The sequence below is a fragment of the Oncorhynchus mykiss genome, chromosome 11 (genome assembly GCF_013265735.2).
Source record: "Oncorhynchus mykiss isolate Arlee chromosome 11, USDA_OmykA_1.1, whole genome shotgun sequence".
Taxonomy (NCBI): domain Eukaryota; kingdom Metazoa; phylum Chordata; class Actinopteri; order Salmoniformes; family Salmonidae; genus Oncorhynchus; species Oncorhynchus mykiss.
The window spans coordinates 22,338,884-22,361,393 of NC_048575.1; the positions used below are offsets into that span (position 1 = coordinate 22,338,884).

A 22,510-nucleotide genomic window follows, 5' to 3' on the forward strand; every position below is an offset into this window, starting at 1 on the left:
GAAATAACACATATGGAATCATGTAGTAACCAAAAAGTGTTAAACAATCAAAATATATGTTATATTATAGATTCTTCAAAGTAGCCACCCTTTGCCTTGATCACAGCTTTGCACACTCTTGGCATTCTCTCAACCAGCTTCACCTGTAATGCTTTACAAAAAGTCTTGAAGGAGTTCCCACATATGCTGAGCACTTGTTGGCTGCTTTTCATTTTCTCTGCGGTCCAACTCATGCCATACCATCTCAATTGGTTTGAGGTCGGGTGATTGTGGAGGCCAGGTCATCTGATGCAGCACTTCATCACTCTCCTTCTTGGTCAAATAGTCCTTACGCAGCCTGGAGGTGTGTTGGGTCATTGTCCTGTTGAAAAACAAATGATGGTCCCACTAAGCGCAAACCAGATGGGATAGTGTATCGCTGCAGAATGCTGTGGTAGCCATGCTGGTTAAGTGTGCCTTGAATTCTAAATAAATCACAGAAAGTGTCACCAGCAAAGCACCCCCACACCATCACACCTCCTCTTCAAATCCTCACGGTGGGAACCACATATGCGGAGATCATCTGTTCACCTACTCTGCATCTCACAAAGACACGGAGGTTGAAACCCAAAATCTCAAATTTGGACTCATCAGACCAAAGGACAGATTTCCACCGGTCTAATGTCTATTGCTCATGTTTCTTGGACAAAGCAAGTCTCTTCTTCTCATTGGTGTCCTTTAGTGGTGGTTTCTTTGCAGCAATTCTACAATGAAGGCCTGATTCACGCAGTCTCCTCTGAACAATTGATGTTGAGATGTGTATGTTACTTCAACTCTGTGAAGCATTTATTTGGGCTGCAATTTCTGAGGCTGGCAACTCCAATGGACTTATCCTCTGTAGCAGAGGTAAATCTGGGTCTTCATTTCCATTGGCGGTCTATATGAGAGCCGTTTTCATCATCTTCATCATCTTCATGTCTTTAAGTAATGATGGACTGTCATTTCTCTTTGCTTATTTGAGCGGTTCTTGCCATAATATGGACTTGGTCTTTTACCAAATAGGGCTATCTTCTGTATACCACCCCTACCTTGTCACAACACAACTGATTGGCTCAAACGCAAGGAAAGAAATTCCACAAATTAACTTTTAATAAGGCACCCCTGTTCATTGAAATGCATTCCAGGTGACTACCTCATGAAGCAGGTTCAGAGAGTGCCAATAGTGTGCAAAGTTGTCATCAAGGCAAAGGGTGGCTACTTTGATAAATCTTAAATATATTTAGATTTGTTTAACACTTTTTTTGCATACTACATGATTCTACAAATGTGTTGTTTCATAGTTGTGATGTCTTCACTATTATACTACAATGTAGAAAATAGTAAAAATAAAGAAAATCCCTTGAATGAGTAGGTGTGTCCAAACATTTGAATAGAATTGTATATATCTATCACTTTATATCAGTGGTTCCCAACCTTTTTCGGTTGCTGTACTACCAACTGAATTTTGCTCTGTCTGGAGTACCCCTGAAGTACCCGCTCATGTGCATTTTGCCAGTAAGCCTATGGTCTCATGAGCATTCTCAAGACCAAGTCCCCCCCAGGAGTCCTTGTACCCCTGGTTGGAACCACTGCTTTCTATCACTAGCTATTTGATAATCTAGCTACCAGCTCACATTGGAAAATGTCGTCGTCCAACGGCATTTACCCACATCAACGATTCCCTTCACCAATATTTTCCTGTGTGTGCATGTGCGGGTGTGTGCGCGTGCTCGTGTGTGCGCGTGCATGTAGACAATTGGGCCTAAGGAGGGTTGGCAGGTGTACAGCTCTGCCCAGGATGCCGATGGTCGGTGTATCTGCACGGTGGTGGCACCTGAACAGAACCTCTGCTCCAGAGATGCCAAGGGAAGACAGCTCCGCCAGCTACTGGAGAAGGTACCCCGCAAACATGCACGCACGCACGCACACACTCACACTCACTCACTCACTCACTCACTCACTCACTCACTCACACACACACTAATACAAACCACCCCTTAGTCTCTCTTTATTGTTCTCCCTCCCTCTGTCTCCTTCCCTCTCTCTTTCTCTCTCGCTCCTTTTTTCTCCCTCCCTTTCTCTCCCTCTCTTTCTCTCTCCCCCCTTTCTCTCCCTTTCCCGTTCTCCCTCCCTCTGTCTCTCTCCCTCTCTCCCTCTCTCTTTCTCTCGGTCCTCTGCTTTCACCCTTTTTAGCTCTTTCCAGGAATCAGCTGACCTTCATCAGATGAACACACAACACCTACCATAGAATGAACACACAACACCTACCATAGAATGAACACACTACACCTACCATAGAATGAACACACAACACCTACCATAGAATGAACACACAACACCTACCATAGAATGAACACACAACACCTACCATAGAATGAACACACAACACCTACCATAGAATGAACACACAACACCTACCAAAGAATGAACACACAACACCTACCATAGAATGAACACACAACACCTACCATAGAATGAACACACAACACCTACCATAGAATGAACACACAGCACCTACCATAGAATGAACACACAACACCTACCATAGAATGAACACACAGCACCTACCATAGAATGAACACACAACACCTACCATAGAATGAACACACAGCACCTACCATAGAATGAACACACAACACCTACCATAGAATGAACACACAGCACCTACCATAGAATGAACACACAACACCTACCATAGAATGAACACACAACACCTACCATAGAATGAACACACAACACCTCCTATACAATTAAGCAACTAGCTCTCAGTCTCACATCCGAATTAGACGTTCATCCATGTTTCTCAAGCGTCAAATGTCTAAGTGTTTAAGGTTAAGTTTAGCCATTAACGCTGAACATTTAAGATTAGAGTTAAGTTCAGGCATTAACTCTGAAATCCTGAGGTTAACCCTTTGACACGTACCAACAAACGGGTGTGATCATTCTATAGTGGTCCCTGCAGCATACGCTCAAACCGGTGTGATTGGTAATGCTTATTTAGAACGTCCAGTTTTCATTGACACAACAGTCAGCGTTTGAGCTGGCCATACTGTTTTTTCACAAAAGCATTTTGCACAAACACAGTCCTTACAAAGTTATGTCCTGAATGTGACCACTTTATTTTTGGATGCAATGTTCAGACATTCCACAGAAGTAGCGACAGCATAACACAAACATCCAAACTGGAAAATGTAGGCTAAATTAGTCCTAGCGTTAACTGAGGAAAGATTGATGTAACTCAAGCGGTCATGTTTAGCTAACTCTTTTACTGACAGAAACCACAATATGAATTAGCTAATAGCAATTACTATTTCCAATTCATCACATCATGGGTGAGCTCACCATTGATGCAAATAATTAAGTAAAACACTTTCTAAAAATCAAAAGTAATTTGACGATGGGTAGTTTTTGCACACCAACATGTTTGATTTTTCGCATCAACCAAAGATGAGAAAAATAGATGAGATTAATTTGGTCTGTTTGCAGTATGCATGTTGAAGGGGGTGTGTCATCAGGAGTTCACTCTAAAGATGAGGGAACCATTCCTTCACCTCATTACAGTATCTTTGATCTGACAGAATGCAGTGTATAATGTCAACAAACATGGCTCCACACATAGCTAGCAAATAACTAAGCGTTAGCTCATCATAATCAGTACAACCTTCAAGAAATTATTTTACACGAATCATAGGTGTCCATTACAATCTATGTGTCACGATCGTCGTAAAGAGGAGACCAAAGCGCAGCGTGATTAGAATACATTCTTCTTTTAATGAATGAAGAACACTTAAACAAAAACAACAAAACGAACGTGACGCTATGCCAACGAGTGCAGACACAGGCCACTACACATAGACAATAACCCACGAACCACAATACAAAACAGGCTGCCTAAATATGGTTCCCAATCAGAGACAACGACAAACACCTGCCTCTGATTGAGAACCATATCAGGCCAAAACACATAGAAACAGACTAACTAGACATGCAGCATAGAATGCCCACTCATATCACACCCTGACCAAACAAAACATAGAAACAAACAGCGCAAATAATGGTCAGAGTGTGACGCTATGCGATAATCGGAATGCATTATTTGTCACCAGTACTTGAAAACATGTGAATAAAACTGTAAATACATTATAAAAAAGTGAGTGCATTCTGACATCATGCGCATAAAACAAGTCACGCTGGGGGCGACCGTTAGAGATATTTGGATCTCACGCATGAAAAGGTTAAATCAAAAACTTCAAAAACGACTTTCTATCGCTGGATTCAAACATGCAATGTTTGGCAAGATGCTTGCCCATCCTCCATCCCCGTCCACAACGTCCTAGCAAAACCGAAACCTACTTGAAGGTAACAGCGCTCACTGTTGCCCCTGGTGGACAGTTTCCAACTCATCTCCCGACATCCTCAGACATGGATGGACGTCAAATACTGACTTGTATCACAGGTGACCTGGCTGCAATTAACATACAACACCTACCATATAATTAACACACAACACCTATCATGGAATCAACACACAACACCTAACATAGAATCACCTAGAAGCAAAGTTACAGCACTTGGCAACATCTTAGGAAACACCTGTTGTGAAAGGGTTAAAAGTCACGGTACACTACAAAGGGAGTTTTATCTTTTTACAGGGAAAGATCCCTTATAAAAGATGCTATGTGTATTAAGTGCTGGAACTCAGTATACACGGTTATCTTCTTCACTCTGAAGTGATCTATCATACACATTACTGGACCTCTGCGATGCCAGCGCATAAGTAGAGTGATTTAAGAGAATGTCATTTATACCTGTGTGTGTGTGTGTGTGATGAATGGCTAGGTTGTTAATCATATGGGAGGAGAAGCTAATCGTATTATTAATATGCAGATGTAGGCATCATTTTGTATCTGTTGCTGTCTGTTGAGGAGGATCGTGTTGTTAACTTGTGATTCATGTTTTTCAATGCTTCAACATGGTATAGATATAAGAAAAGTAAGGCACAGATGGATAATGTCTTGAATAAATGTATTTTTCTTTTCAACATCCATTTCAGGTGTAGGGATATATGTTTAAATAGAGTTTTCAAACAGGTCTGAATTCCAACTTTTCCTGAGGTGTGTGTACTGGGGTGTGTGTACTGGGGTGTGTGTATGTAATTCAAACTTTCACATACATTACCATTTTTTTTTTTTTACAATCTGTAGTCACATCTTCAAAAATCTAAACACAATTAGCGCAACATCCATCTGTTGTGGACCATCCCATTAACACAATTGATGTTGTTTTCACAGAATATGCATTCAATTAACAGGTTTCTAAAATGCTTAGATATTTTTTTTACATACAAGCTTACCCAATACCAAAATTATGGATCTTTCTTGTCTTATTTACAAATGCTTGCACACAGCATGCCAGAAATGAAGACCTAATGTTCAAAACCTTAAATATAGTATAAAGCCTCTACTTCTGCAACAACAGCTGCTCAAAAGCTATATTGAAACAGCTGATAATAATTTTTTTAATGAACAGATCATTGAAACATTGAGAAATATCTGATTTACTGTAAATTGTGTAAAATAGACCAACCACAGCTGATTCCAATCTCAATCGGAGACATAGCCAGGTGTTGAAGTTCTTTCAATTACATGGACATACACAGTAAAAAGGGGACTCTTTGAATTGATTTTGTTCAATGTGGATACAGTACAACACAGAGGAGCAGAGAGAGAAAAAAATAATGTTTGGACAAGGAAGAGGCGTAGTTGGACCAGGGAGAGAAGTAGCTGGACCAGGCAGAAGAGTAGTTGGACAAGGACAAGTGAGAAGGAGAGGTAGAGGGAGAGGAGTAAGAATGCATGGTGGTGTTCAAAGGAGAGTAGGAGAAGTTGTCACTGATGAAATAAGAGCCACCATCATAGACCATGTGATAAACCATGGTCTATCACTGAGAGAGGCTGGTGAAAGAGTCCACTCTAATACCATGGTCTATCACTGAGAGAGGCTGGTGAAAGAGTCCACTCTAATACCATTGTCTATCACTGAGAGAGGCTGATGAAAGAGTCCAGTCTAATACCATGGACTATCACTGAGAGAGTCTGGTGAAAGAGTCCAGTCTAATACGATGGTCTATCACTGAGAGAGGCTGGTGAAAGAGTCCAGTCTAATACCATGGTCTATCACTGAGAGAGGCTGATAAAAGAGTCCAGCCTAATTCCATGGTCTATCACTGAGAGAGTCTGGTGAAAGAGTCCAGCCTAATACCATGGGCTATCACTGAGAGAGGCTGGTGAAAGAGTCCAGCCTAATATGATGGTCTATCACTGAGAGAGGCTGGTGAAAGAGTCCACTCTAATACCATGGTCTATCACTGAGAGAGGCTGGTGAAAGAGTCCAGCCTAATACCATGGTCTATCACTAAGAGAAGCTGGGGAAAGAGTCCAGCATAATACGATGGTCTATCACTGAGAGAGGCTGGTGAAAGAGTCCAGCCTAATACCATGGTCTATCACTGAGAGAGGCTGGTGAAAGAGTCCAGCCTAATATGATGGTCTATCACTGAGCGAGGCTGGTGAAAGAGTCCAGCCTAATACTATGGTCTATCACTGAGAGAGGCTGGTGAAAGAGTCCAGTCTAATACCATGGTCTATCACTGAGAGAGTCTGGTGAAAGAGTAAAGTCTAATACCATGGTCTATCACTGAGAGTGGCTGGTGAAAGAGTCCAGTCTAATACCATGGTCTATCACTGAGAGAGGCTGATGAAAGAGTCCAGCCTAATACCATGGTCTATCACTGAGAGAGGCTGGTGAAAGAGTCCAGTCTAATACCATGGTCTATCACTGAGAGAGGCTGGTGAAAGAGTCCAGCCTAATTCCATGGTCTATCACTGAGAGAGGCTGGTGAAAGAGTCCAGTCTAATACCATGGTCTATCACTGAGAGAGGCTGATGAAAGAGTCCAGCCTAATTCCATGGTCTATCACTGAGAGAGTCTGGTGAAAGAGTCCAGCCTAATACCATGGGCTATCACTGAGAGAGTCTGGTGAAAGAGTCCAGTCTAATACCATGGTCTATCACTGAGAGAGGCTGGTGAAAGAGTCCAGTCTAATACAATGGTCTATCACTGAGAGAGACTGGTGAAAGAGTTGTATTTTTGTTCCTCTAAAGGACGCAACGTCTTCCTCCCTCTGGGGGAAAAGGAAAGCTCCTCAGTGAAGACCAAGAGCATGCCATTGTAGGATTGGTCATTGCTGACAATGCAATAAAACTGAGAGAAATTCAGACCATTGTAGAGGACAACCTGGTATTTCACAATGTGGAAATCATCAGCCTGACTGCCATTGTTCAGACTCTGACCAAACATAGAGTTCGAATGAAACAGTTGCACGCGGTTCCTTTTGAAAGGAACAGTGAGCGGGTCAAGGAACTCCGGCACCAATACGTCCAGGTATGATGTCTCCCCAATATGTCTAGTTCTATAGTGAGTTTTACACTATGCTACTTAAAGTACATACAGTAGGACATACTGAAAAGCATTATCACATAATGTGTTTGATTAATGGAGTCATGGAGTTGGAGGCTAAACAGACCCCACATGAAATCATTTATGAAGATGAGGCAGGGTTTAAACTGACAAAAACACGTTGGAGGGGAAGCAACGTCACCGGGAAAAGGGCCACCGTTGATGTGACGGGTCAGAGGGGAGAAAATATCACAATGTGTGCTGCAGTCTCGAGTGCTGGTCTGGTCCTGCAGAAATGCCAGATTGGTCCCTACAACACTGAGCGCTTTCTTTTGACCTCCACCAACAACTGGTGCCAGAAGCAGAAAAGGAACAGCTGGGAGGAAACATGAGGACATTTGTGATTGCATGGGACAATGTAGCATTCCACCATTCACATGCAATCACAAACTGGTCTGCAGCCCATCCAAGAATGGTTTCCCTTTTCCTCCCCACTTCTCACCTTTCCTCCCCACTTCTCAACATCATTGAGGAATCTTTTCTGCCTGGAGGTGGAAAGTGTATGATCATCGGCCACATGACAAAATCCCCTCCTGGATGCAATGGATGCCGGCTGCAGAGACCTCTCAGCTGAAGACTGCCAGGGGTGGATAAGGCAGGCCAAGCGTTTCTATCCAAGGTGCAGAGACCTCTCAGCTGAAGACTGCCAGGGGTGGATAAGGCAGGCGAGGTGTTTCTATCCAAGGTGCAGAGACCTCTCAGCTGAAGACTGCCAGGGGTGGATAAGGCAGGCCAAGCGTTTCTATCCAAGGTGCAGAGACCTCTCAGCTGAAGACTGCCAGGGGTGGATAAGGCAGGCGAGGTGTTTCTATCCAAGGTGCAGAGACCTCTCAGCTGAAGACTGCCAGGGGTGGATAAGGCAGGCCAAGCGTTTCTATCCAAGGTGCAGAGACATCTCAGCTGAAGACTGCCAGGGGTGGATAAGGCAGGCCAAGCGTTTCTATCCAAGGTGCAAAGACATCTCAGCTGAAGACTGCCAGGGGTGGATAAGTCAGGCCAAGTGTTTCTATCCAAGGTGCAAAGACCTCTCAGCTGAAGACTGCCAGGGGTGGATAAGGCAGGCGAGGTGTTTCTATCCAAGGTGCAGAGACCTCTCAGCTGAAGACTGCCAGGGGTGGATAAGGCAGGCCAAGCGTTTCTATCCAAGGTGCAGAGACCTCTCAGCTGAAGACTGCCAGGGGTGGATAAGGCAGGCGAGGTGTTTCTATCCAAGGTGCAGAGACCTCTCAGCTGAAGACTGCCAGGGGTGGATAAGGCAGGCCAAGCGTTTCTATCCAAGGTGCAGAGACATCTCAGCTGAAGACTGCCAGGGGTGGATAAGGCAGGCCAAGCGTTTCTATCCAAGGTGCAAAGACATCTCAGCTGAAGACTGCCAGGGGTGGATAAGGCAGGCCAAGCGTTTCTATCCAAGGTGCAGAGACCTCTCAGCTGAAGACTGTCAGGGGTGGATAAGGCAGGCCAAGCGTTTCTATCCAAGGTGCAAAGACATCTCAGCTGAAGACTGCCAGGGGTGGATAAGTCAGGCCAAGTGTTTCTATCCAAGGTGCAAAGACCTCTCAGCTGAAGACTGTCAGGGGTGGATAAGGCAGGCCAAGCGTTTCTATCCAAGGTGCATAGCGAGAGACGACATAAGATGTGATGTGGACAAGAACAAGAACTTGTGGCCAAAATGCTGAAGATGGTATAGATTAGAACAGGACTGGACATGTTTGTGTTTTTTCCCTTCTGTGCCTTTTTTACAGTAATTGTGTTTTATTTTTACACATTGGGAACCACAAGCCATGTATGTTGGATTTTTTTTGTTGATCACTGGCAGCAATTTCATGTTGCTAAATGAAGCTTTTACTGCAGCAATTCTGTCACTTACTATTGTTTTCTATTGTACATTCTATAAAATAAAGATGACTCATTCACTTTTAGATAGTGTGTTGCCAAAAATGCACACAATTGACACTCAACCCAAAAATGTAGAGTGGTTTACAGTAAAAGGAAACTGAATTAAAAAGAACAATGGATTTCATATTGTCTATTGTATGCAGGTTCTGAAACATGAAAAGTATTGCAGTTTTTGTAATGCCATCAACTGTTAGTATTTTGAAAGTCGTTGATTGACTATATGTTCCTCTTGGATAGAAAACATGTGCTAGTGTTTTGACTGAATGATTAGATATTGAGTCGGGTTTGCCGTGTTTTGATAGAGTTAGTGTACGTAGAGAAAGTTTTTTTTGCATTTTGAAATGTAGAGATGGTATTTAATGAACAAAATGAAGTTTTGAGCAGAAAATGAACTATTTGACTAATTGTGTGACGTAGGTGTGTTGCTATGTTAAGAGTTGATAAAAAAAGTACCTTCACTATAGGTAAACGCTTGTTAGCAATCATAAAAAAAAGTTTTAAAAGTTTTAAAAGACTGTAAGCCATGCTTTGTTGTCAATGGGAGAATGGGAGTGTTATACCTAAATCCGAGTTAGCCTAAGGATCTCAAGTTAGGAGTCAGTTCAGGAGTCCATGTTGGCCCAGACATGTTTGAGACAGTTGTATAGATTTGATTTAGCCTGGTCCCAGATATGTTTGTGCTGTCTTGCCAGCTCCTATGGTCATTGACATGCACAACACAAATAGATCTTGGACCAGGCTGGATGTGCTTGTCTTATTTGCTGTGGTCCAGGTGCAGAACATCTTTCAGATGGTTGTTGGACATGTGTTTGTCTTGTTGGTAAAACTTTACTTACGATGACGGTATGTAACATTCATAAAGTATTCATAAAACCTTCATATCCATGACATGAATGTCTATACGTCTCTGTTACAACATATACAGTATTTACCCTACTCTGGTCCAGGTGCAGAACATGTCCCAGTCCATTGAGGTGTTGAACCTACGGACTCAGAGGGACTTCCAGTATGTCATGAAGATGGAGAATCAGATGAAAGGGCTCCGGACTAAGTTCAGACAGGTAGAAGATGACAGGAAGACTATTATGGCCAAGAATTTCCAGGTACAGAACATTACAGCACTAGAATACATTGATGTACATAACATTACAGCACTAGAATACATTGACGTACAGAACATTACAGCACTAGAATACATGGATGTACATAACATTACACCACTAGAATGCATTGATGTACAGAACATTACAGCAGTAGAATACATTGATGTACATAACATTACAGCGCTAGAATACATTGATGTACATAACATTACAGCACTAGAATACATTGATGTACATAACATTACAGCACTAGAATACATTGATGTACATAACATTACAGCACTAGAATACATTGATGTACATAACATTACAGCACTAGAATACATTGATGTACAGAACATTACAGCACTAGAATACATTGAAGTACAGAACATTACTGTACAAGAATTACAGCACTAGAATACATTGACGTACAGAACATTACAGCACTAGAATACATTGATGTACATAACATTACTGCACTAGAATTACAGCACTAGAATACATTGATGTACATAACATTACTGCACTAGAATTACAGCACTAGAATACATTGACGTACAGAACATTACACCACTAGAATACATTGAAGTACAGAACATTACTGCACTAGAATTACAGCACTAGAATACATTGATGTACATAACATTACTGCACTAGAATACATTGAAGTACAGAACATTACAGCACTAGAATTACAGCACTAGAATACATTGAAGTACAGAACATTACTGCACTAGAATTACAGCACTAGAATACATTGATGTACAGAACATTACAGCACTAGAATACATTGATGTACATAACATTACAGCACTAGAATACATTGATGTACATAACATTACTGCACTAGAATACATTGAAGTACAGAACATTACTGCACTAGAATTACAACACTAGAATACACTGAAGTAAAGAATATTACTGCACTAGAATTACAGCACTATAATACATTGAAGTACAGAACATTACTGCACTAGAATTACAGCACTAGAATACATTGAAGTAAATAACATTACGGCACTAGCATACATTGAAGTACAGCACATTTTTTATAAACAGGCCCAGGTGTTTTGCCTGACCACATGACCTGACCAGAGATGTTTACTTACAATTTTAAACACTGTGAGAGACACTCATAAGGAAATATGTTAGATCAATTAAAAAATATACAGTACCAGTCAAAGGTTTGGACACACCTACTCATTCATTGGTTTTTCTTTATTTGTACTATTTTATACATTGCAGAATAATAGTGAAGACATCAAAACTATGAAATAAGACATATCGCATCATGTAATAACCAAAAAAGTGTTAAACAAATAAAAATGTTATATTTTAGATTCTGCAAAGTAGTCACCCGTTGCCTTGATGACAGCTTTGCCCACTCTTGGCATTCTTTCAACCTGCTTCATGAGATAGTCACCTGGAATGCATTTAAATTAACTGGTGTGCATTAAGAGTCAGTTGTGTTGTGACAAGATAGGAGTGGTATACAGAAGATAGCATATTATGGCAAGAACAGCTCAAGTAAGCAAAGAGAAACGGCAGTCCATCGTTACTTTAAGACATGAAGGTCAGTCAATATGGAACCTTTCAAGAATTTTGAAAGTTTCTTCAACTGCAGTCGCAAAAACAGATCAAGCGCTATGATGAAACTGGCTCTGATGAGGACCGCCACAGGAAAGGAAGACCCAGAGTTGCCTCTGCTGCAGAGGATAAGATCATTAGAGTTACCAGCCTCAGAAATTGCAGCCCAAATAAATGCTTCACAGAGTTCAAGTAACAGACTGTGTGAGCGAATGAGAGAATTTCTGCAAAGAAATCATGACTAAAGGATACCAATAAGAAGAAGAGACTTGCTTGGGGCAAGAAACACAAGCAATGGAGATTAGACCGGTGGAAATCTGTACTTCGGTCTGATGAGTCAAAACGTGAGATTTTGTGTCACAACCACCTTGTCTTTGTGAGACGCAGAATAGGTGAATGGATGATCTCTTCATGTGTGGTTCCCACCATGAAGCATGGAGGAGGATGTGTGATGTTGTAGGGATGCTTTGCTGGCAACACTGTCTGTGATTTATTTAGAATTCAACGCACACTTAACCAGCATGGCTACCACAGCATTCTGCAGCGATAAGCCATCACATCTGGTTTGCACTTAGTGGGACTATCATTTGTTTTTCAGAACGACAATCACCCCTCCAGGCTGTGTAAGGGCTATTTGACCAAGAACAAGAGTGATTGAGTGCTGCATCAGATGACCTGGCTTCCACAATCACCCAACCTCAACCCAATTGAGATGGTTTGGGATGAGTTGGACAGCAGAGGGAAGGAAAAGCAGCCAACAAGTGCTCAGCATATGTGGGAACTCCTTCAAGACTGTTGGAAAAGTATTCCAGGTGAAGCTGGCTAAGAAAATGCCAAGAGTGTGCAAAGTTGTCATCAAGGCAAAGTGTGGCTACTTTGAAGAATCTAAAATCAAAAATGTATTTGATTTGTTAATCACTTTTTTGGTTACTACATGATTTCATGTGTGTCATTCATAGATTTGAAGTCTTCACTATTATTCTACAATGTAGAAAATTGTATAAAAAAAAGAAGAAAAACCATTGAGAAAAAAAACTTGTACTGTATATACATTATTATTCAAAACGTTGGGGTCACAGCGTGCCGTTGGAACACAGGAGTGATGGTTGCTGATAATGGGCCCCTGTACACCTATGTAGATAATCCATAAACAATCAGCTGTTTCCAGCTACAATAGTAATTTACAACATTAACAATGTCTACACTGTATTTCTGATCAATTTGATGTTATTTTAATGGACAAATAATGTGCTATTCTATCAAAAACAAGGAAATGTATAAGTGACCCCAAACTTTTGAACAGTAGTGTATATACTTCTCGATGTTACCCATATTTCACTTTATTTTCAACACCCCCTTTTTCCTCTACTCCACTTCCCTATGGCTCAGCCTGGCCTCAGCCATATAAAGCATACTATATGTATTTATTTAGACCTCCAAGATGTATGATATGTACTAATGGTCTAGTTCATTTAAACAGAAACGAAAGTAGGGAGGTTTGTCAGCGAGGATGGTTGGGCGTATATTGCGACTGCCTAGCAATACAAAGGTTCTGTGTTCGAGAATCTAACCTTAACCCATTACACCTAACCTGCTACTTGAATTATCCTAACCTTTTCCATTAGTTCTTCTAACCATCAACATAAATTTCCCCCTTAATTCTCCTTCGTCGTTACCACGCAACACGCAACCCGGTCTCAGAAAAATACATATAATACTATACATCAATAAGTTACATCATCCAATTAGTTGCTATTGTACCACCGGGTAAGACATATGATACTATAAATCCTCTAATTTTGATCTTACTGTAAAATAATGTAACGAAATACAGTATATCATACTAAACGGGCTGATAAATTTACGTACCAAATCCCACAAATTTCCTTGAGACAAGGTTGCATGGCTTCCTATCACTGCCCAGAAGGTGTGTTAAGCGTGCCTTAAGTGGTTTCTATCTCCCCTCTGGGATTTCTCTTAATCCAGGCCATTCTGTCTCTGTCCTGTGCCTGTCTCTGCTCCAGGAGCTTAAGGAGAAGATGGATGAGCTGCAGCCTCTGATCCCTGTGTTGGAGCAGTACAAGACAGACGCCCAGCTCATCTCCTCCTTTAAAGAGGAGATCAGAAACCTGTCCATGGTGCTCACAGCTATCCAGGAGGAGATGGGGGCATACGACTATGACGAGCTCTACCAGAGGGTGCTGAGACTGGACAGCAGGCTCCGCAACTGCATGGGCAAACTCAGTGAGTAGAACTAGATCAATATCAACTGCACGGGCAAACTCAGTGAGTAGAACCAGATCAATATCATCTGCACGGGCAAACTCAGTGAGTAGAACCAGATCAATATCAACTGCACGGGCAAACTCAGTGAGTAGAACCAGATCAATATCAACTGCACGGGCAAACTCAGTGAGTAGAACCAGATCAATATCAACTGCACGGGCAAACTCAGTGAGTAGAACCAGATCAATATCAACTGCACGGGCAAACTCAGTGAGTAGAACCAGATCAATATCAACTGCACGGGCAAACTCAGTGAGTAGAACCAGATCAATATCAACTGCACGGGCAAACTCAGTGAGTAGAACCAGATCAATATCAACTGCATGGGCAAACTCAGTGAGTAGAACCAGATCAATATCAACTGCACGGGCAAACTCAGTGAATCCTCCGTTGTATATTTATGGCTCACGCCACAATGACTGTATATGGAGAAAATCAAGAATTCCTCACATAAACAGTGTTGTATTCCACTGGGTTAGGAAACTCTGAAGAGACAAAATCAGGATGAGATCTTTTAATGAGATCAGTTTTACCTGCTGTATATAATCTACTATTTGAGTCTACCTGATCTTAATGGGAAAAGGAATGAAAGGATCTGATTTATAAAAGGTAAATGGCATAATGGAGGTCAAAGATTGAGTATCTTGATATAAACGTAATATTGAACAACATAAATAAATAACTGAGAGCTAAGCATAGATAATATTATAGAATCTTTTATCACTGCGGTTTCCATGCTCAAGCACAGTTACACTGTAATATCCATAAACAAGAAAATGACTACATTCTTTCAACTGTGAATTAGTTGGAACCCCAAACACATTACTATGCATGCGCGTTTGCATACGGTGTTATGTGTGTGTTTGCATATTTCTGCAACTCTGCAATACCATGTGGGATACGACAAGCAGTACTGTAAAGCCCAGTATTAGTAAGCAGCTTTCCCATGTAGTCAATACCTACTGCCAATTGATTGAGTCCGATATGATTGCCTTAGGCCTTAGACTTGAGTGTACGTGTTTCTGCCAGCCTGGATTTAATATGCACAGTGTTGTTGAGTAAACTCTCCGGTGGCACAGGCATGAAATTGGCTTGAGAAATCTATTTAGAAGAGGAGGAAAAAACAGTACATCTTATCGCTGCATTTCTTTATTAACAGCATGTGGGAAATTAATGAAAATCACTGGACCTGTAACAATAAAGACATCTGGCACCCGGTTTGGGGCATGGATGACTGATCCACAGGCCTCTCAGAGAAACAACAGGGTGAGTTATGGGATGGGAGTGGAGGAGGTGGAAGGTGGCTGGGCGTCTATGTTGGTGATAGCTCTTTCTCTGTGCGTGTCTCTGGTGACTACATCTCGGTTTTGTTTTCAGCGTATAGGGCAGGATTTATAACAATAATCTAATATTGTCATGACCAAACATCATGGTGTTGATTTTCATATAAGGCTGTTTCTGGGGATATTTAATTGCTTCTCTGATGCAGAGTATAATTTAATTTGATTTATAAGGCATGTGAAGTGCTTCATATGTTATATTCATAAGGGAGATGGAGGAAATGGTGACCTTTTCGTAAAGACATTTTTGCATGTTTGTTGCATGTTTATTCAGTCTGTGTTCAGTGTGAAAGACATCAGTTTGTGGTTTCGACTAATTCCTGCTATTCATCTTTCTTTGACATAGGTCTGGTACATGGACAGCTACACCAACAGTAAGATTGTCCGTGAGTACAAGACCATGGAAGAGTTTGTGGCTAATGTGGTGTCTCGAACGTACAACCTTCCATTTAAATGGGAAGGAACCGGTCACGTGGTATACAATGGATCCCTGTACTACAACAAGTATCAGAGTAACATCATCGTGAAGTACAGTTTTGAGACAGGTCGGGTGCTGGCTCAGCGGGCTCTGGAGTACGCCGGCTTCCACAATACCTACCCCTACTCCTGGGGCGGATACTCCGACATCGATGTCATGGCCGACGAACTGGGCATGTGGGTGGTGTACGCAACCAATCAGAACGCAGGAAATATCGTCATCGCCCAGATGGACCCGGACACCCTGGAAGTCCAGAAGACATGGAACACGGAATATTCCAAACGGAATGCGGGGGAATCCTTTATGATCTGCGGAACACTCTACATCACCAACTCTCACCTGACGGGTGCCAAGGTCTACTACTCATACTCCACCAAGACCTCCAGCTATGAGTACACAGACATCCCCTTCCACAACCAGTACTTTCACATGTCCATGTTAGACTATAACGCCAGGGAGAGGGCGCTCTATGCCTGGAACAATGGACACCAGGTGCTGTTCAATGTCACTCTGTTCCACGTCATCAAAACCGAAGATGACTCCTAGAAGAGAAATGAGAACAAATGTCAGATGTCCTCATATGGATACCATACAAATGAGACCAACAACTCTCAAAGAGAAAGCACCATCATTCGTGATATACAAGGGACCTTGTACTAACTCCCTTGTTCATATTTTTTCTTCTCCTCCCTAAAATGAACTGTGCTGTCTTTACATTGCCATTACTTGAAGAAATCACCTTTTTGTATTTTCTGGGCCAGAACACTTGAACACGGACAGAATGGCATTCCGTTTCCATTCTTCCTTTTTTAACTTCTTACATCGCTGCTGAAAAGACGACTTTACTGTATGGCCTTATTCACTGCTGTCTTTTGGATCCGTATCAGCCGAAGGCTCTAGATTGCTTTTGTGCATGAATGTCTGACATTTTGTCTGATGTAATTTATGATGATATATTAGCTACGTTCCTGTTCTAGACATGTCCTTTAGTTCTCACAGTGTTTGTGGTGATGTCTATTTAAAGTATTTAAACCGGGGAGGTTGAAGATCATCCCCTCCAGACTATTTGCTGCCATGTATGTAGAGGTAATTTATAACAAAGCAAAATGGACAGTCTTATCAACTTATTAAAAATATTGCAGTAACAATTTTATGTCTCTATGTGAGAGTTAAGTCCATATTTTTTATAAAACACTGTATCATAAAAGCGTATCTGTTTTTATTTGTCCATGTTGAATAAGGCAATACATACTCTTATAGTAAAAACTGAAATGAACCAATCCAGCACCAAATAAATCCTATGCTTTTATCTCGGTCTGAAGATGCTGCATTTTGATATCTATTGTGCTTGTAAAATTTTTTGAGAGAAGTGTGACCAAAAAATATAACTGAAAAAGCAAAATATCACAGTAAAACGTCAACATCTCTATGCCAAGACGAAGCTGAAAGAAATCATATTATGAAGGCCCCATTTATGAATGATGATGATGGTGGGGATGAAGGGGATGGTTTGCGAATATTGAAATTGTAATGTTTCCATTTCTGAGGCTTTTTCCTCTGTTGGGTTGAGTGCCATCCTTTGGCATTCCAATCAGGAAGTTCAGGAACAGGCAGAAAAAAGCTGGGATGATTCCCCTCTAGTCCCCAACCTCTGCATCCACTCAGGCAGGGTAGCCTAGTAGTTAGAGAGTTGGACTAGTAACCGAAAGGTTGCAAGTTCAAATCCTCGAGCTGACAAGGTACAAATCTGTTGTTCTACCCCTCAACACTGTTCCTAGGCTGCCATTGAAAATAAGAATTTGTTCTTAACTGACTTGCCTAGTTAAATAAAGGTAACTAGTTTTGCAGTAGTGGGCCATGAGACAGACTATGTAATTTACCACCTCTCTCCCGCCCCCTGTCCAAACAGTAAAGTGCCTACCACAATCATAAATCCTTATCGATTCCCCATCTAGAGTCCTTGGCTACAAGTGTCACCCAGTGTGAGCATCTCTTCTCCCCGCTGTCCCCGCTCCCACCGCACTCAAAGGAGAAAAAGAAAATCCCCACACATCAGCAGGGCTGTATTAAATCAGAAATTGCTCTTCCAGAAAAGTTGATTAGCATAGATTTTCCCACCTTTTCCCCTCTCTATGTGTCTATGTCTGGTTCAGCGGGAGGGAGGGATGAATGGATGGAGGGAGGGCTATCATTCACTGTTCGGGATCGTAACGTTAAACGCTGTCAGTTTGAATGCTCATGTCTCTCTATCTGTGCTCATCCAGATACTCAGTAAAAAACACCACGCATCAAGATACTCCAAAAAAACACCACACATCAAGATACTCCAAAAAAACACCACGCATCAAGATACTCCAAAAAAACACCACACATCAAGATACTCAGTAAAAAACACCACGCATCAAGATGCTCAGTAAAAACACCACGCATCAAGATACTCCAAAAAAACACCACACATCAAGATACTCCAAAAAAACACCACGCATCAAGATACTCCAAAAAAACACCACACATCAAGATACTCAGTAAAAAACACCACGCATCAAGATGCTCAGTAAAAACACCACGCATCAAGATACTCCAAAAAAACACCACGCATCAAGATACTCCAAAAAACACCACGCATCAAGATACTCCAAAAAAACACCACACATCAAGATACTCCAAAAAAACACCACACATCAAGATACTCAGTAAAAAACACCACGCATCAAGATGCTCAGTAAAAACACCACGCATCAAGATACTCCAAAAAAACACCACGCATCAAGATACTCTGAAAAAACACCAAGCATCAAGATAATCCAAAAAAACACCACACATCAAGATACTCCAAAAAAACACCACACATCAAGATACTCAGTAAAAAACACCACGCATCAAGATACTCAGTAAAAAACACCACGCATCAAGATACTCCAAAAAAACACCACGCATCAAGATACTCAAAAAAAACACCACACATCAAGATACTCCGAAAAAACACCACGCATCAAGATACTCTGAAAAAACACCACGCATCAAGATACTCCGAAAAACACCACGCATCAAGATGCTCAGTAAAAACACCACGCATCAAGATACTCAGTAACAACACCACACATCAAGATACTCAGTAAAAAACACCACGCATCAAGATACTCCAAAAAAACACCACGCATCAGGATACTCTGAAAAAACACCACGCATCAAATTAGTCAGTAAAAACACCACGCATCAAGATACTCCAAAAAAACACCACACATCAAGATACTCAGTAAAAAACACCACGCATCAAGATACTCAGTAAAAACAGCACGCATCAAGATACTCCAAAAAAATACCACGCATCAAGATACTCCAAAAAAAACACCACGCATCAAGATACTCCAAAAAAACACCACACATCAAGATACTCAGTAAAAAACACCACGCATCAAGATACTCAAAAAAAACACCACGCATCAAGATACTCCAAAAAAACACCACGCATCAGGATACTCTGAAAAAACACCACGCATCAAGATACTCAGTAAAAACACCACGCATCAAGATACTCCGTAAAAAACACCACGCATCAAGATACTCCGAAAAAACTCCACGCATCAAGATACTCAGTAAAAACACCACGCATCAAGATACTCCAAAAAAACACCACACATCAAGATACTCAGTAAAAAACACCACGCATCAAGATACTCCAAAAAAACACCACGTATCAAGATACTCCGAAAAAACACCACGCATCAAGATACTCAGTAAAAAACACCACGCATCAAGATACTCCAAAAAAACACCACGCATCAAGATACTCCAAAAAAACACCACGCATCAAGATACTCTGAAAAAACACCACGCATCAAGATACTCTGAAAAAACACCACGCATCAAGATACTCAGTAAAAACACCACACATCAAGATACTCAGTAAAAAACTTGGACCGCTTCACTGGGTGCTATATCTAGCGGGATCATTGAGTCTTTACTGTTCTCTCTGAGAAAATAGAGAGCAACCTATTGCATCTAAAGTTTGTCATTCTGTATGGGGTTGGATGGAAGCCTAAATGACCTATACTATAAGTAAAAGCCATTGTCTGGATTGAGGCAAATAGTACAAACCCACACTCACTACATGGCACTCTGTTCCGCAATCAATTCTGTAATGATAGAACTCTTCCATTTGGGGAGAATTATCTTTCATCTTTGATTAATTGGATCACATATAGCTTTTCTTCTGATTCTCGGAAATGAAGTTGAATAGATGGTACTTGTCAGATCAGATGTACTGATGGACACTTTGCATATCCTCAGGTTACCTACCTGACAGACAAGAGACTTTGAAGCAATGTATGATAATGACAGAGCGAGGTAGACATCAACATAAGATCTCCCCTAGCTGCCTCTCCTGTATCAACAACCCTCATCACAATTCTTGAGGCAACATAAATACATGTAGGTCTATCTGGCATCGGGCCATCTTATTGATGTATGCTGCCTGGCGTATACTCAAGTTGTTGACCACAGGGCAGGGTCTACTCCCGCATAGCCTCTCAATGGACAGACTTGGACTCGTCAGTATGAAAATTGCATGGTTACTGTATCTTATGACATTTCTTTATTTTTTTCTCTCTACATGGACAAACAGTAGTCGTCTAAAGTGGGTCCTTCATTATGATTATGTAGTCCCTCTTCTAAGCCTGATTGGACACACTTCCCGCCAGGACGATGTCGGGTGTGAGGAGAGTGTTGTGGAGAATATCAATTTGCATTTATCCGTTCATTTGGAGGTGCCTTTGCAGACGAGGCTTTGCCTGCTCGCTTGCTGTTCCATTTCAGCTAAATGAATAGTTCTCAGGAAAAAAAGTAATTTTGTTCACTGGCGGTAATGACTATCTGATATCTGTCAATAGTCATACAGGCTTCATAATTCATCTTCAGTAGTCCTGATTCCCCATTAGTGAGAGAGAGCAGAAGTCCTGATTCCACATTAGTGAGAGGGAGCAGAAGTCCTGATTCCACATTAGTGAGAGGGAGCAGAAGTCCTGATTCTACATTAGTGAGAGGGAGCAGAAGTCCTGATTCCACATTAGTGAGAGGGAGCAGAAGTCCTGATTCCACGTCAGTGAGATGGAGCAGAAGTCCTGATTCCACATTAGTGAGAGGGAGCAGAAGTCCTGATTCCACATCAGTGAGAGGGAGCAGAAGTCCTGATTCCACATCAGTGAGAGGGAGCAGAAGCCCTGATTCCACATCAGTGAGAGGGAGCAGAAGCCCTGATTCCACATCAGTGAGAGGGAGCAGAAGCCCTGATTCCACGTCATTGAGTGGGAGCAGAAGCCCTGATTCCACATCAGTGAGAGGTAGCAGAAGCCCTGATTCCACATCAGTGAGAGGGAGCAGAAGCCCTGATTCCACGTCAGTGAGAGGGAGCAGAAGCCCTGATTCCACATCAGTGAGAGGGAGCAGAAGTCCTGATTCCACATCAGTGAGAGGGAGCAGAAGTCCTGATTCCACATCAGTGAGAGGGAGCAGAAGTCCTGATTCCCCATTAGTGAGAGGGAGCAGAAGTGCCGATTCCACATTAGTGAGAGGGAGCAGAAGTCCTGATTCCCCATTAGTGAGAGGGAGCAGAAGTCCTGATTCCACGTCAGTGAGAGGGAGCAGAAGCCCTGATTCCACATCAGTGAGAGGGAGCAGAAGCCCTGATTCCACACAGTGAGAGGGAGCAGAAGCCCTGATTCCACGTCAGTGAGAGGGAGCAGAAGCCCTGATTCCACATCAGTGAGAGGGAGCAGAAGCCCTGATTTCACATCAGTGAGAGGGAGCAGAAGCCCTGATTCCACATCAGTGAGAGGGAGCAGAAGTCCTGATTCCACATCAGTGAGAGGGAGCAGAAGTCCTGATTCCACATCAGTGAGAGGGAGCAGAAGTCCTGATTCCCCATTAGTGAGAGGGAGCAGAAGTCCTGATTCCACATCAGTGAGAGGGAGCAGAAGTCCTGATTCCACATCAGTGAGAAGGAGCAGAAGTCCTGATTCCACATCAGTGAGAGGGAGCAGAAGTCCCGATTCCACACAGTGAGAGGGAGCCCAAGGAGTTTCTCCAGATGCTTCACAAGTTATCTACCACAATCTCTCCACAAAAGTTTGATGATAGATCTAGTAGCTTGAAGGACTCTTTCTGAAAACCCCTAGGAATCTTTTCCACTTTGCTTTATTCTTTTCAGTATGGTGTGCCCCACATTCACTAGCTTTGGGGCCTCGCCTCACAAATTGCTTCAAAAGTAGGGTTGCTAATGCTATTGGGGGAATAGAGTGATTTTA

The 22,510-nt window shown here is 42.0% G+C and overlaps 2 protein-coding genes across 4 annotated transcripts in view; both read left to right on the plus strand.

The window, feature by feature from the left end:
- Window positions 1–17,525, plus strand: part of olfm3a (olfactomedin 3a) — a 30,320-nt gene extending 12,795 nt beyond the window's left edge. Inside the window, exons 2-6 of one of the 3 annotated variants that reach the window (XM_021620501.2) lie at window positions 1,771–1,914; window positions 10,380–10,535; window positions 14,129–14,348; window positions 15,550–15,656; window positions 16,077–17,525. In XM_021620501.2, coding sequence (XP_021476176.1) covers window positions 1,771–1,914; window positions 10,380–10,535; window positions 14,129–14,348; window positions 15,550–15,656; window positions 16,077–16,754 — 1,305 coding nt within the window. In that variant the 3' untranslated portion in view covers window positions 16,755–17,525. The remainder of the gene's footprint in view (window positions 1–1,770; window positions 1,915–10,379; window positions 10,536–14,128; window positions 14,349–15,549; window positions 15,657–16,076) is intronic. The other 2 variants (XM_036935183.1, XM_021620502.2) reach the window with 2 other exon arrangements.
- LOC118937330 lies at window positions 7,110–10,373 on the plus strand. Its single transcript, XM_036935184.1, has 2 exons — window positions 7,110–9,013; window positions 9,146–10,373. Exons 1-2 carry the CDS (start codon window positions 8,079–8,081, stop codon window positions 9,210–9,212), a joined length of 1,002 nt encoding a protein of 333 aa, XP_036791079.1. The 5' UTR covers window positions 7,110–8,078; the 3' UTR covers window positions 9,213–10,373.
- Window positions 17,526–22,510: the final 4,985 nt, after the last annotated feature.